The sequence below is a fragment of the Danio rerio genome, chromosome 11 (genome assembly GCF_052040795.2).
Source record: "Danio rerio strain M-AB ecotype USA chromosome 11, GRCz13ab, whole genome shotgun sequence".
Lineage (NCBI taxonomy): Eukaryota > Metazoa > Chordata > Actinopteri > Cypriniformes > Danionidae > Danio > Danio rerio.
Window position 1 is genome coordinate 45,106,478 of NC_141031.1, and position 14,662 is coordinate 45,121,139.

The following is a 14,662-nucleotide window of genomic DNA, read 5'->3' on the forward strand; positions in this document are numbered from 1 at the left end:
CACTATACACTATGCACTCATGCACTATGTACTTATGCACTTACACACTCAACAGGATAGTATATGTATGTAGTGTTGTCCCAAATGGCACACTAATGTTTTTTTACTAAGCGGAAATTCAAACCGTTTCCCTGATGACGTTTGACTGTTGCCAAATCAGTGAAATAAACGACTGAATTATCAAGTAACACCTGCCGTGAGTGTTGCCGCATTTACCATCCGGAGGCACTATAATCACTCTCGTAGGAGAATTTTGCTTTCACAATTCAAAATAAATAAAGTTATTCAACATGTGCGTCCGATCGCTCCGCCCCTTCCGCTACGTAAGCAAACCTGCGGTCGTTGAGTGCGTGAAGTGTCCATCATTACACACTTCATTTTAGCGGCTGAATGAGTGCATCATCCGGGTAATTAAAGTGCACTCATTATTTTGAGAGTTTTCAATGTGAACACACTACTTACACTATTTATACTACAAAATGGCGTAAAATAGTGCATAAGTATGCGATTTGGGACGCAGCTATTTTGTTTGCCTCTGAAAACAAGCGTGAAGGAAATACACAACCGCTAACTAGTGTATTTTTCAAATCAGTGAAGTTCCGCCCACAGCACAAATCTGACCAATCACGTATCAGCTGACTGGAGAACGTTGAGACGGGACCACTATCTGCACACGTTGTTGGAGGCATCGCGCAAATAGAGGCAATTTATTATTTTTAATGATTGATTTCGGTTTAATACTGTTAGCTAAGTTAAGTTAGCTGGTTCTTTAGTTTTATTAGCGTTTATCGCCATTAACTGACATTTGAAGTGCAAAATGCAGATACTCTTACCTGTGAATGTATTTAAATCGACCGCCGGTTATGGATAAGAGTTTCATAAGAGCTACTTTCTGTAATGTTATACGGTTTTAAAGGAAGGCCTAAGTGTCATATTAATGAGACTATATAAAATAAACCATCAAGAAGAAATCTGAAGGTTTCAGTCTCTATAATTAACAACACACAGTAGCTTCTAAATTATTTATTCCATTCAATTTTAATAAGCAAATGTACATCAGATCTATTCACGTGTTACACAATAAGGCACCAATGGCTAATAGATAATACAATTATATGTCCCCTCTTGCCCTTAAAAGACTTACAAAATACTTAACCACTGGAGTATCAAAACTAGTAGATGATTTAAGACAAACACAAATGATGAAAATAATCATATTAAATCTGCATCAATCCATTACTGTGACTGAATATTAGTGTCTTCAAACAAAAAAAAAAAGCCAAATTAATTCAAGAATACTGGATGTTTTTGGTCTTGAGGGCTCTGAAAGTCTAATAAATTTAACCTTTTTCTATATAAATGTTCAATATTTAGTAGTGAAACCTACTGAGATGACAAAAGCAGTGCTTGATTTGAAGTGTTTTTATGGACGATGCTTCGATTAATGTCACAGCTCAGATTAAACAGCAAGAATCAAATACAGACAATGTTATAATATGTGCATTAAAATGAACTAGACGAACAATTAAAGTCAGTATCAGTAGTTAAGAGACGTTTTTGGGTGTTGAACCCTAATCAGTTTGTTCATACAAGATCATCTGAACTCTCTAAAAACCAAATCGACAAACAGAAATGCACAATTCATGCATCATAACATGCCGTTACAGTCATAATGCATCACATTCCAGTCGAAAACCTGATCAAGTGCAAAGTTCATCAGAATGAAGAGGGTCTGGATGTGTGTTTTTACAGTGTCTCTGGAGTGTTTTTAGAAGGACGAAGTACAGGGCATTATGGGACGGTGACAGTGAATGGAGAGCCTGGGATGTGTTCATCTCCCCATTTGACAGCCAGAATGTAGTTTCCTCGCTCCTTCAGGACATAGCTGACGTTGTATTGCATGTTTCCCATGTGTTTGACCAGGATTTCCTCGCAGGGGGTTTGAGGACCGTGAACACCCACCAGGAGCATGTTCTTCCCTGATGAATAAAAGCACAAACACAAGGTTAGATGGCAGACAAAAATACTAAAATACAATTACACCACCTGACAAAAAGTCTTGTTGTGGATCCCAGTTGTAAGAGCAACAAATAATAACTTGACTTCTAGTTGATCATTGGTAAAAGTGTCAGAGGGTGGATTACTCAGATGAATCATCTGTTGAGCTGCATCCCAATCATCACAAATACTGCAGATGACCTCCTGGAACCCACATGGACCCAAGATTGACACAGAAACCAGTCAAGTTTGGTGAATGAAAAATCATGGTTTGGGGTTACATTCAGTATGGAGGAGTGCAAGAGATCTGCAACATCAACAGCCTGAGGTATCTGTGCTGCCCATTACATTACAAACCACAAGAGAGGGACACATCTCCAGCAGGAGAGCGCTCCTCATACTTTAGCCTCCACATCACAGTTCCTGAAAGCAAAGAAGGTTAAGGTGCTCCAGGATTGGCCAGCCCAGTCACCAGAGATGAACATTATTGAGCATCTCTAGGGAAATGTGAAGGAGGAGGCATTGAAGATGAATCTAAAGACTCTTGATGAGCTCTGGGAGTCCTGCAGGAACACTTTCTTTGCCATTCCAGATGACTTTATTAATCAGTGATTTGAGTCATGTCAGAGATGTATGGATGCAGTCCTCCAAGCTCATGATGGAGTCAGACACAATATTCATTCTGTCTCCACTGCAGCAGGACTTTATATTCTATACTGGACATTATTTCTGTTCAGTAATGAGACTTTAGTCTGAGTAAAGTCAGACCTTACTGTCCTAATGAAATCATTAAAAATCAAGACATGATCATATTTTATTTTGGTCAAATAAGCATAATCTAGAGGCCTTTGCCTTTCATATAAGACACTTCTGATCCCAAATGATCAACTAGAAGTCAAGTTATAATTTGTTGTTTCTAAAACTTGGATAGCCGACCAGATTTTTGTCAGGTAGTGTATTCACCTTATTCTTTGCGTACAAGCGGGTTCTAAAACAATCGCAAAAACAAGCGCACTTCCGCATTGAAAAATACGGTTAATATCCTTACCAAAAGTATTTACCGACCCAATACTGCCATGACAGAGGGTCAAAAAAAACTGGCCAGAAAAATATGTTATTGGTTGTGGTTCAAAATTATTAATCATTTAATATTGCTTTCTTGAAACAATGGAATTGTGTCATCTAAAAATGATTGTAAGCATGTCTGAAAACTTTTCTGTGGTCGTTTTTCTCGTTACCATATAGTATAAAATTTAAATTGTTTACAGATGGAATTATAAATAGTTATTAATATTTAAAGTCTACTTTGTATTTGTTTGTTTGCTTGTACTATTGTTAAATAAAAAAAAAGTTCCACCCATTCTCCAAACCATTTTATGCCAATTAAAATCATTATATTTAGATTTATGATTAAAAATTGTCATCATAATCATAATTATGATGCAGTTAAAAAAATAAAATACTTGAAAAACCATAAGATATTAATCTTAATTACTGATTTAAGTAAGTAGATGACGATGATTACTACTACTACGACTAGTACTATTATAACTAGGACGACAACTACTACTACTAGGATGACGACTACTACTAATACTACTAGGATGACGACTACTACTAGGACGATGACTATTAATACTACTACTAGGACAACGACAACTACTACAAGGACTACTACTACTAGGATGACAACGACTACTACCACTACTACTATTACTACTAGGACGACAAGGACTACTACTACTTCTACAAGGACAACAACGACTACTTCTACTAGGATGACAACGACTTTTACTACTAGGATGACAACGACTACTACTATTAGGATGACAACGACTACTACTATTACTTCTAGGACGTCAACGACTACTACTACTAGGACGACAACAACAACTACTACTACTAGGGCGACAACGACTACTACTATTACTACTAGGACGACAAGGACTACTACTACTATTACTACTAGGACGACAACGACTACTACTACTAGGACGACAACGACTACTACTACTAGGACGACAACAACTACTACTACTAGGACGACAACGACTACTACTACTTGGACGACTACTACTACTAGGACGACAACGACTACTACTACTAGGACGACAACGACTACTACTACAAGGTTGACAACAACTACTACTACTAGGATGACAACAACTACTACTACTAGGATGACAATGACTACTACTATTAGGATGACAACGACTACTACTATTACTTCTAGGACGTCAACGACTACTACTACTAGGACGACAACAACAACTACTACTAGGACGACAACGACTACTACTATTACTACTAGGACGACAAGGACTACTACTACTATTACTACTAGGACGTCAACGACTACTACTACTAGGACGACAACAACAACTACTACTAGGGCGACAACGACGACTACTACTACTACTAGGACGACAACGACTACTACTACAGCGGTGACTACTACTACAGCTGCTGATAATAATAATAATAAATATTATAATACATGTTTTTTTAAGCATTAAATCATGCATTATTTTGCATCATGAAGACATTCTTTTATAAAGTGTAAAAATATTTTGTTGAATGTGTGTGTTTTTTCTCGTCCTGCTCTGAGGTCTCACCAGCTTTACTGCAGTCAACAGTGAAAGAGGCTTTCTGGCTGATGAAGGCCTTGCTGAGTCCAGGGCCTCGACTGCTGACCCTGCTGGCAGACGAGCTGGTGGAGCGAGTCACGGAATCCACCATCAGACATGACATTTCACTCACGCTGCTCACGTTCACCAGACGCGGACCTGAGGAGAAAAACACTCATCATTACAAAAGTCACTAACACCCTGATCACACACAGTGTTGGGGGAAGTTACTTTTGAAATAATGGACCCTTTTTACGTGTTTAGCTCTCATCAGTATCTTAAATCCCTAGAAGTTTTTAATATTTAAATTTGATTGAAAAAAATGTATGAGCATTTATATGCATTTACATATGTATTATATCATCTTTGCATCAAATGACAAAAAAATAGTTACCGTTTGTGCGAGGCGTTTGAAGGCGTACAGAATGTATTGGTGCAAGACAGTAAATTTGACCTTGTTCTCTTCTCTGTGCACAGTGAGACTTAATTTATATTTAATAAATTCAAAATTATTACATCTGCGCAAACATGTCCCCCATTCTCAATTATGGAGCAGTCCAGCAGTCAAATCAGGTAAAGATTTAGTTTTAAAAATGAAATATCATTTTTAGTTCTGAATTTATTTTAAGCAAGCAAATCATTTAAAAAGTTGTACAAGATTCTTTACAGGTTTTTTTCATTAAGATAAAGGGTATAAAAGGATATTGAGTGATTTAAGAAAAAAAAATTTGCAAAATAAACCAATAAAAATAGCTGAAAGTACAAATCACTAAATCCGCCCTGGCCTCAGGCTCTGCCTCAAGTGGGTTGATTTTTAGCAGCTGATGACGCGATGCACTAAACATTCTAATGACACCAGTGGGATCGTAGGTTCCAGGGAACAGTTAATGCTGATCACATCAGTGTTATCATATGTGTCAAATGGTTAAAGTGTTTTTTTTTTGTTTCTTTTATTATTTAGTGATTCCTCTGCGTAACACTAGAAGGAAGCCCATGTATAGGGCCAGACGGAATCTGCGGACGTTTTTTGCTATTTTGGTTAAAGTCTGTGGATTTCTGCGGAATTATTTTGGGAGAATCGTACCTAAAACCTTAATATATGAAATAAAAAATAATACCTTTTTAACTTTTATTTAATGCTTAAAATGCAAATCCATTTAGATCCACTTTATTTGGCAAATAAAGCTAGTTTGTCATATATTTAGCAAAAGAGAGAAAAATTACTGTATAAACGGCATTGTACATAAATCAGATGAACATTTTTACATCAGTCAATAATATTACTGAAATTAATTAAAAAACTGAATAAATATAGATTTACACACATTTACTCAAGTAAATAAACAGAATTAATGATGGGCTAAAGATCTGCGCAAAACCTGTGGAATTCTGCGTGCGCAGATTCCAGGTGGGCCTACCCACGTAGAACAGTTTCAGAACCACTGCCATATATGATTCCTCACCAGAGTTGGACAGCCAGAGTTTCAAAGTAACGTGTTACTGTTCTTATTACATTTTTGGGGAACGCAGTACTGTAACCAATTACATTTTACATTTATGTCATTTGATGACAGTTACTAAAGCCAATGTAATTACGTTACTTGCGTGACAAGTATAGTTTTTAAAAGAAAAAGAAAAAAAATGCTGCTTTTAAATCTGAAAGCTGAAATGGTTGCCGATGTGTGCTTGCTTCGACAAGACAAGAGTGGAACCACAGACATTATTTTGATTTCATTCAGCGTAAAAACTAAAATATTGCTGTGAAATGCAGTCTATGTCCAGTCTCTTAAGAACTTTCGACTGCTTTTACCTCAACCAGCAACTTGTTCAACACTTGAACAGAAAGCATTATAGGACAATACTCGCCACCAAGGAGAACACCGGCGCCCAAAAACATGGTGCTCCAACTCAGCTGTAACATGCTAAAACCAATTTTTGTGAAGGATATGGAGTGAAGGTCTCTTCTGAATGTGAAGAGTAGCGTAGCTGCTTATGGTACTGTTTAAATATAGTATCTTTTGAAAAGGCGCACCAGTCGAAAACCGCAAGTCACGTGACAAGAACTGACCAATCTGCTTCATGCTTTCTTTGTATATACACAGGCTGTTTCTCAATTCCAAGATCGCAGAGAACGGAGTTGTGTTCTTGTGGAGAGCGGTCTTGCCAGGTGTCCTCGGAAGAACGAACTCAGGAGACCATGAGGGCAGAGAACGCGTCCTTTGAGAATTGAGATGCTACTATCTTCCTGATGGTCACATGACCTTCACGTGTTTAAATGGTAAATTATTTAAACATTACAACATTCATAAAACGATTTATTGTTTTCCCCCTTTTCAAAATATATACTTTGCATAAAAACATTATAAATATACACTGCACAATACAAATAAAACAGATTTTAAAAGGAATTTCAGCAAACAAACACCCTTAATGTGTTTATTCCTTTATTAAAATGTCCATGGTAATGTTTACTTTCACCGTTTCATTCAGGGAAACTCCTGAGGTAAATAAGTTATATCTCTGAACTTTAATAATAAATCGAAATAAAATGCAGCGCTTCCCACCTCCAGTCGCAATGACTTCTGGGACTTCCCAAGGGAGTTCGGTGCTCAAGTCTGCATCAGTGCGTCCTCGATATCAAGAACACATCCGGGAAGTTTCACGCGTCCTCCGTATTTGCGGTCTTGAGTATTGGAACTGAACTTAGGCAGCTGATAATGACGATTCCCGAGAACACAAGGACGCAAGACCGCTGAAGAACGCATATTGAGAAACAGCCATAATTTGGTAGACTAATTACCTCAGACAATCACAAAACATCCAAACACTGCAGTGCTATGGATGTCAATGGTTACAGGTATCTAGTTTTCTTCATGTCTCCTTTTGTGCTAAAAAAAAAAGACAAATGGATTCGGAACAAGTGAACGATGACAGAATTTTAAGTTTTCAGGTCTTTAGAATATGTCAAGCTGCTGTGATCAACCTATTGTGATGTTTTTCAAAGTACTTAAAGAGCTGTATTTTATTTTGTATTGCTTATAGCTATATTTTATACGTTTTAAAATTAACTTCGAAGTAGTAATCTGATTACTTTTTACATGTAGTAATTAGTAATGTAATCAGATCACAATTTTCCAGTGGTAGTCAGTCATTTGTAATTATTACTTTTTTAAAGTAACATACCCAACAATGTTCCTCACCCGATAAAGAGTTTAAAAACCGCCAGAAATCAATAATATTTGCCAATTAGCTAGTAAAAATCCTCAATAAGAAAATCAACCACAAAAAACAAACAGATCATCACCATCATTCTTCATCTGAAATAGGCATTATTTCTACACACCGGTCACTTTGGCTTTGAACGGGCTGCCGGTGATGTGGTTGGGACCTCCGTATTTGGCAGTGATGATGTAGTTTCCAGGGGCCATCGGTGTGTAGTGCACTTTGAAGCCTTCGGGACACTCCTGACACTCCATCTTCACCTTAGAAGGGCCCTCGATAGTGAGCGACAGGGACCCCGGCCCCGCTTTAGTGTTGTTGATTATGAACTCGGCCTGATTTCCTGACAGAGAAGAGTTTGCATCAGAAGGGGGGCATCTTTTTAGGAAAAATACATTGCAACTCATTCCAGAATTTCTGACGTGCACATGCAAACGTAAACAAAGTAGGGTTGTCAAAAAAAAAGAATGAGTAGCAATCGGTGCTGAAATTTTAAAAGTGTTCATTTTCCGCTAACATTTGAGCACTGCTGAGCGTGTTTTAAACAGTGGCCATTGTCAAAGCGATCTCCTTAGCCTCTTCAGTTCAACAACTCTGGCTTTTATTTGTGTTGGGAGTTTTGAGCTCGGGTGTGTGAAGTGTGTTTTATTCACCTGTGGTTCCTCTCTCCAATCCGGGTCCATAAGCCGTGACGAGTCCCGCATCTCCGCCCTGTCCTGGCTCTCCCACACGGATCTGGAAGGGGCTGCCGGGGATGTGTGTGTCGTTGAACTTCACGTCGATGACGTGGATGCCGTTCTCTCGCGGGATAAAACGAATGGCGTACTTATCTGTGAATGAAGCAGAGGAAGAGCAGAACTGATGATCAAACATGAAGGTCAGATTACAGGTTTCTAGAGTGTGTTGTGGAGTGTGTGTGTGAGTAAGTTTATGTATGTGTGTGTGTTCCCTGACCTTGTTCTAGCTCAGACACCGCACACTCCTCCAGCGCTCCGGATGGACTGTGCACTTTAGCGCTGATGGATCCCTTCGCCCCGTTCAGTCGCACCGCAAACGAGGACGGCTGATTCACTTTCAGGCCAGACTCCTGCAGGAGCCAGCAGACACATCAGAACAACACACACGCATACACGCACGCACACACATACGCACGCACACACAGAGAAACACACAAAAACACAACACATAAACAGACACACAAACACAATCACCATAGGCAGACAGACCCAACACACATACACAAAAACTCAACACACAAAGTGACAAACCTAACACACACACATACATATACAGACACAAAAACACATCACTTACACACACACATGCATGTAGACACTCAGACAAACACAACACACAAAAAAACATACACACAGACCCAACACACACACAGACAAACACAACACATACACACACATGCAGGCAAGCATGCAAACACAGACACAAAGCACACACACACACAGAAACAAACGCACACATGCATGTACACACTCTTTAAATCAGTGCATATACGGTTTGTGGATCAATTATACCGGGCCGCACAGGAAATCATGAATTAATTCTGTTTTATTCATCATCTGAGCCTGATCTAGAGGTCTGCATAAATTTCCGAATGAAGCGCGGTTGGTAACTGGTTTATTTTGGACGGGAGCGGGCGGTCTTAACAATATCGCTCCCGAGCAAGCGAGCACGCTTATGTGTGTGTGTGAATGAGACAGCGTGATGCTGCATTTAGCTTGTTTGTTGCTGTGTGTGTGCGCACGAATGAGAGGTGTGTGTGCTTGGTGCTTATGTGTGCAACAGACAGCTTGTTATAGGCCTGTCTGGACTCTGTATAGCTGGGTGGTTTTTGGTTTTGTCCCCCCCCCAACCCAACCCCCCCCCGCTTGTTAGGGGGAACGGGCGCGGTGGGTAAAAAACGGGGCAGGCAGCGGGACAACAAATGCTGAATAAAAGCTGGAGCAGTCGGGTTCAGGATAAAACCTAGCAGGAGCGGGATTCAAAATTTAGTCCCGCGCAGATCTCTAGTCTGAACAAGCTTTTATTTTGAAAAATCTTTTATTGAAAATTCTCTCGCTTTACATCTCGGTCACTTGAGCATCCAAATTTAACCCACAAGCAGCAAAATGAGTAAGAAACAGACGTCTTAAGAAAGTTTTTTTGCTAAGGGGAAAGTGAACGACCCGCGACCTGCCAAGGAATGGATCTGCAACCTATTTGTCAATAAATCAGGTGAATCCTGCAAGAAGATTAACTGCATCACAAATGACGGCGGCCTTTTAGGGGCCGTTCGCATATCACTTTTCTAGAGTTCACGCAAGTTCGCTATTTCCGATGGAGGTGCCCGGCTTGCATGAATGATGTAACGCACTTGAACCTTCCAGGTGCCCCCAGTTGAATGAATGCTGTGAGTGCACTGCAAATTACGTGACAAGAACTGACCGATCAGCTTCCTAATTTGTATAGAATATACACATTTCAGTAGACTTATGGCCCGTCTCCGCTGAGTAATACGGTTCCGTATGCTTTTATGGCCATTTCCACTGTCAAAAGGTACCAAAAAGCGAAACGTACCATACCACTTTTTGGTCACCCTTTGCAAAGGATATCTAGCACAAAAAAAGTGTACCAAAAGGCAGAGCTAGACACATAGCTGAACAATATTGGTTTACAGAGATACATCACTTGCTCGTGCTACAAGCCAGGAGAATGAAAACAAAGGAAGCGGCATTTAAAAACACAGCCGAGACATTACACCGTAATAAAATATATATATATATATATATATATATATATAACAACGATCCAGGGTCAACACGAGCTCAAACAAACCTTGTCGTTGTCTTGATGAACACTCACAAAGCTATTTACAAAGCTATTATCCTGTTGTTGTTTTCCGAGCCTGTCTAAAAGCACAAATGGTTTCACTTTCTCCAAAGAGCTTGCGATCGCGCATCTATATTTGAAATAATGAACTTCTTGAGCTCATATTAATAACGTGCACGTGATCATTGAAGCATTATGAAATCCTATACTGTCAGAACGAGACAAACACGAGAGTGAAGCGCAAAAAAACAAAGGAGAAGCTGGAAAAAAAAATAGCAAATGATGTTTCTGCAACCTAAAACATGAACAAACGGCCATGTTTAACAATCATCATCACCTTTTGGACTATTATGAACTGGGAATGACAGAATTACTCTAACAGAGGTTACATGTACTGCTGAAGATTAAAGATATGAGAGGTTTGCTCTGACTGTGGGCTATATTTTGTGTTGTTTTTGAACCCAAATAAGAACTAAATGTCTGCTGTGTGTAGTTTTTCTGTAAGTGGTAACATATCGGAGACTGTAAGGCTCTGTATGTCTTCATATATGTTCATTTATTTATTAATTTATTATAGTTGCAGACGTTACAGTAGGCCATTTCGCGCTGTCATTGATCTGAAGTCATAATCAAATCATGTTTATAGAAAGGTTAGTAATAAACATTTATACACAAGTATTTATGTGTAAAGCATCTGTTTTGTGAGAAGTGCTTCTCATATGATATGTGAACGACCTGTACGGCTTTACTGTGACATTTCCTTGAGTAAAAATGACATCGTCTGCACTTTCTGTTGTACACCACGCCCACCAAAAGGAGACCCTTTTGGCAGTGGAAACGCAAGCTTGATAAAGGTTATCCGTACCGTATCTCTCAATGGAAACCGGCCATAATGATCTCAGACAAACACCCAAACACTGCAGTGCTTTATCATTTTCTCCATAAATAAAGCATGTATCAGAGCTGCAGCAAAGTTTTGTCAGCTTGTCATGATCTGAGAAAATGGTTGATGGTCACCTAGCAACATACGAACCAAACCCCCCCCAACCCCAGCGTTGAGGGGTCGCGGTAATACAAAGGTTGGGGACCACTGCTTTAAATGAGGAACGAATGCACCAAATCTGAATTAGGAAATATTACAATTTATATTTACCTAATACACACAACAAATGGCAACAAAAAAAAGTAAATGTTTATAAACTCACCTGAATTGACCTAAGATCAGCTAAAGCTGAGAGAGAGAGATCTGACAAATGTTGGATGAGAGAGAACGAGAACTAGAGGGTTTGATAAACTAATAGATAAACTACAGAGAATGCTATAGGGAATAAACTACAGAGAATAAAACTACAGAGAATAAACTATAGGGAATAAACTACAGAGGATGATGGGAAGTGTTGGCTGAGCTTCTCTCTCTGCTTTAACTGATGGTTTGTGATTCTGTTAAAAGCCTTTAAATGAAACACAAGAGAAACACCAGAGCAAACACACACAGAGAACTGAACACCCACAGCGGCTCCATCAGTCTTTGTCATGTCTATATAAATGCATAGCATGTTCATTCAAAATGTGTATAAAATAAAATAAATATAAAAAATTATGTAAACATTATTTAAAATAAAAAATAATTATAAAATTATAAAATAAATGTAAAAATACAAAACAAAATATATTTAAATAAATGTATCTAAATTTAAAACAATTAATAATAAAATAAATACAAAATGAAAAAGAAACTTATAATAATAAAATAATAAATAACATTAATAATCAAATTAAATTAAATAAATACATAAAACAAAGAAATATTTGTTTTTAAATTTAATTACATAAAAATTAATAATTAAATAAAATAAACAAAAATATATATATATTTATTTTAATTGAAATTGAACTAAAAATAACAATATAAAATAATAAATACAAATCGAAAACAAAACCAAAAAATAATTAAATCAATTACATTCAAAACAAACAATAATTAAATAAATACAAAAAACAAAACAAAAACAATTAATTTATTTAAATTAAAAACAAATATTTTTTTTTAAAAATTAATACAATGCAAAAAATATTTAAATGAATTTTTAAAAAATTATAATAATAAAATAAAAACAAAACAAAAGCAATTAAATTATTCTCATTAAAATGTTAATTAAATAATAAATACAAAACAAAAATCAAAACAAAAATAGTTAATTTAATTTAAAACAAATAATAATAAAAAAAAATATTAAATTAAATATAAAAATAAATGGTGAGAATAAAACTTGAATTAACATGATTAAATTACAAAGTTGTTAGAATAAATAATTAAACCATGAGTAAATAATTTAACTTAATATATATATATATATATATATATATATATATATATATATATATATATATATATATATATATATATATATAAATTCAACAATTTCTATTGTTAGTTCAAAAACTATTAATTAAAATAATAATAATACACTTTTTTTTAATAATAATAATAATAATAATCTTATTTCAAAGTATTAGTGCTTCTACTGCATTTATCATTAAATAAATACAGGTGAGATATAAGGCTCATATTATTTGCTGAGAATAAAAAAAAATCTGAATATTGTCAATTAATTAATTAAACATGCAAATGATTAATAAAACACACAAATGGTTTAAAAGGGCTGTGTTTTCCTCTGCTGTGAGTTTGGAGCGCTGTGGACGTATGTGTGTCTGTGTGCAGGTGTTTTCTCATGTCTCACCTGAAGGCTGGTAACAGTGAGGCGGCGGGCATCGTCTACAGGAGCAAACACTGGAACCAGGAATGGGCTTTCAGGAATGTGCTCATCATTGAACTTTATAGACACTTCATAGTCTCCTGCAAACACACGAAGAAGATATAATGCGTCAGATTTACACAGCATTTCCAGAGGACCTGTTTATGAACCTGACATAAACATGCATTTAACATGTTCTGTTCAGGATGACAGGCATGTCACAAAAAAACTCCATGTAAAAGCTACTTTTTAGAATATTATTTATATGTATATTGTGTATTTATTTATATATATTTTTTTCATTTTTATTTTTGTAATTTTTCCATTTATTTATATGCATTTTATGATTTATGTATTATGTATTTGTTTAGTTTTTTATTTGTATTTATTTTTATCATTTTATAATTTTATTTATTTTATGCATTTATTTATATGTACTTATTTAATTTTTTATATTTATTTATATGTTTTTATTATTTATATTTATTTACTATACACACACACACATACATACATATATATATATATATATATATATATATATATATATATATATATACACATACATACATACATATATATATACATATATACACACACACACACATACATACATACGTACACACATATATATATATATATATATATATATATATATACACACACACACACACACACACACACATACATACCATACATACATACATACGTACACACATATATATATATATATATATATATATATATATATATATATATATATATATATATATATATATATATATATACAAACACACACACACATACACATACATACACAGTTGAATATATATATTTCTTTTAATCTATACATTTTTATATGTATTTTTTTATTCATTTTTTATTCATTTTATGTATTTATTTATATGCGATTATTTTTATCTATTTACTTATTTTTTATGTTTATTTATATTTATTTACATATATATTTATTTTTTATTGCATTATTTATGTCTATTTATTTATTTTATTATTTATATTTATTTATATGTATTTACTTATATTTATTTTTACCACTATTTTTGTTTGTTTATTTATTATATGCATTTATACACACTTATTTTTATTTATTTAATTATTTATTTTCTTTATGTATTTACTTACATATTTCTTTACCCCTTTATTTGTCTATTTATTTATTATACGTATTTATTTCTATGCACTTATTTTTTATCTATTTATTTATTTCATTTAATATTT

At 35.4% G+C, this 14,662-nt stretch overlaps 1 protein-coding gene across 3 annotated transcripts in view; it reads right to left on the minus strand.

Annotated features, from left to right (window-relative positions):
- Nucleotides 1–1,008: 1,008 nt before the first annotated feature.
- flnba (filamin B a) overlaps nt 1,009–14,662 on the minus strand; it is a 167,357-nt gene continuing 153,703 nt past the window's right edge. For 2 of the 3 annotated variants that reach the window (NM_001440724.1, NM_001440723.1), the window contains 6 exon segments: nt 1,009–1,979; nt 4,614–4,784; nt 7,969–8,187; nt 8,498–8,674; nt 8,799–8,931; nt 13,409–13,524. In NM_001440724.1, the coding sequence (NP_001427653.1) occupies nt 1,792–1,979; nt 4,614–4,784; nt 7,969–8,187; nt 8,498–8,674; nt 8,799–8,931; nt 13,409–13,524 (1,004 nt within the window). In that variant the 3' untranslated portion in view covers nt 1,009–1,791. 3 annotated transcript variants of the gene reach the window in all.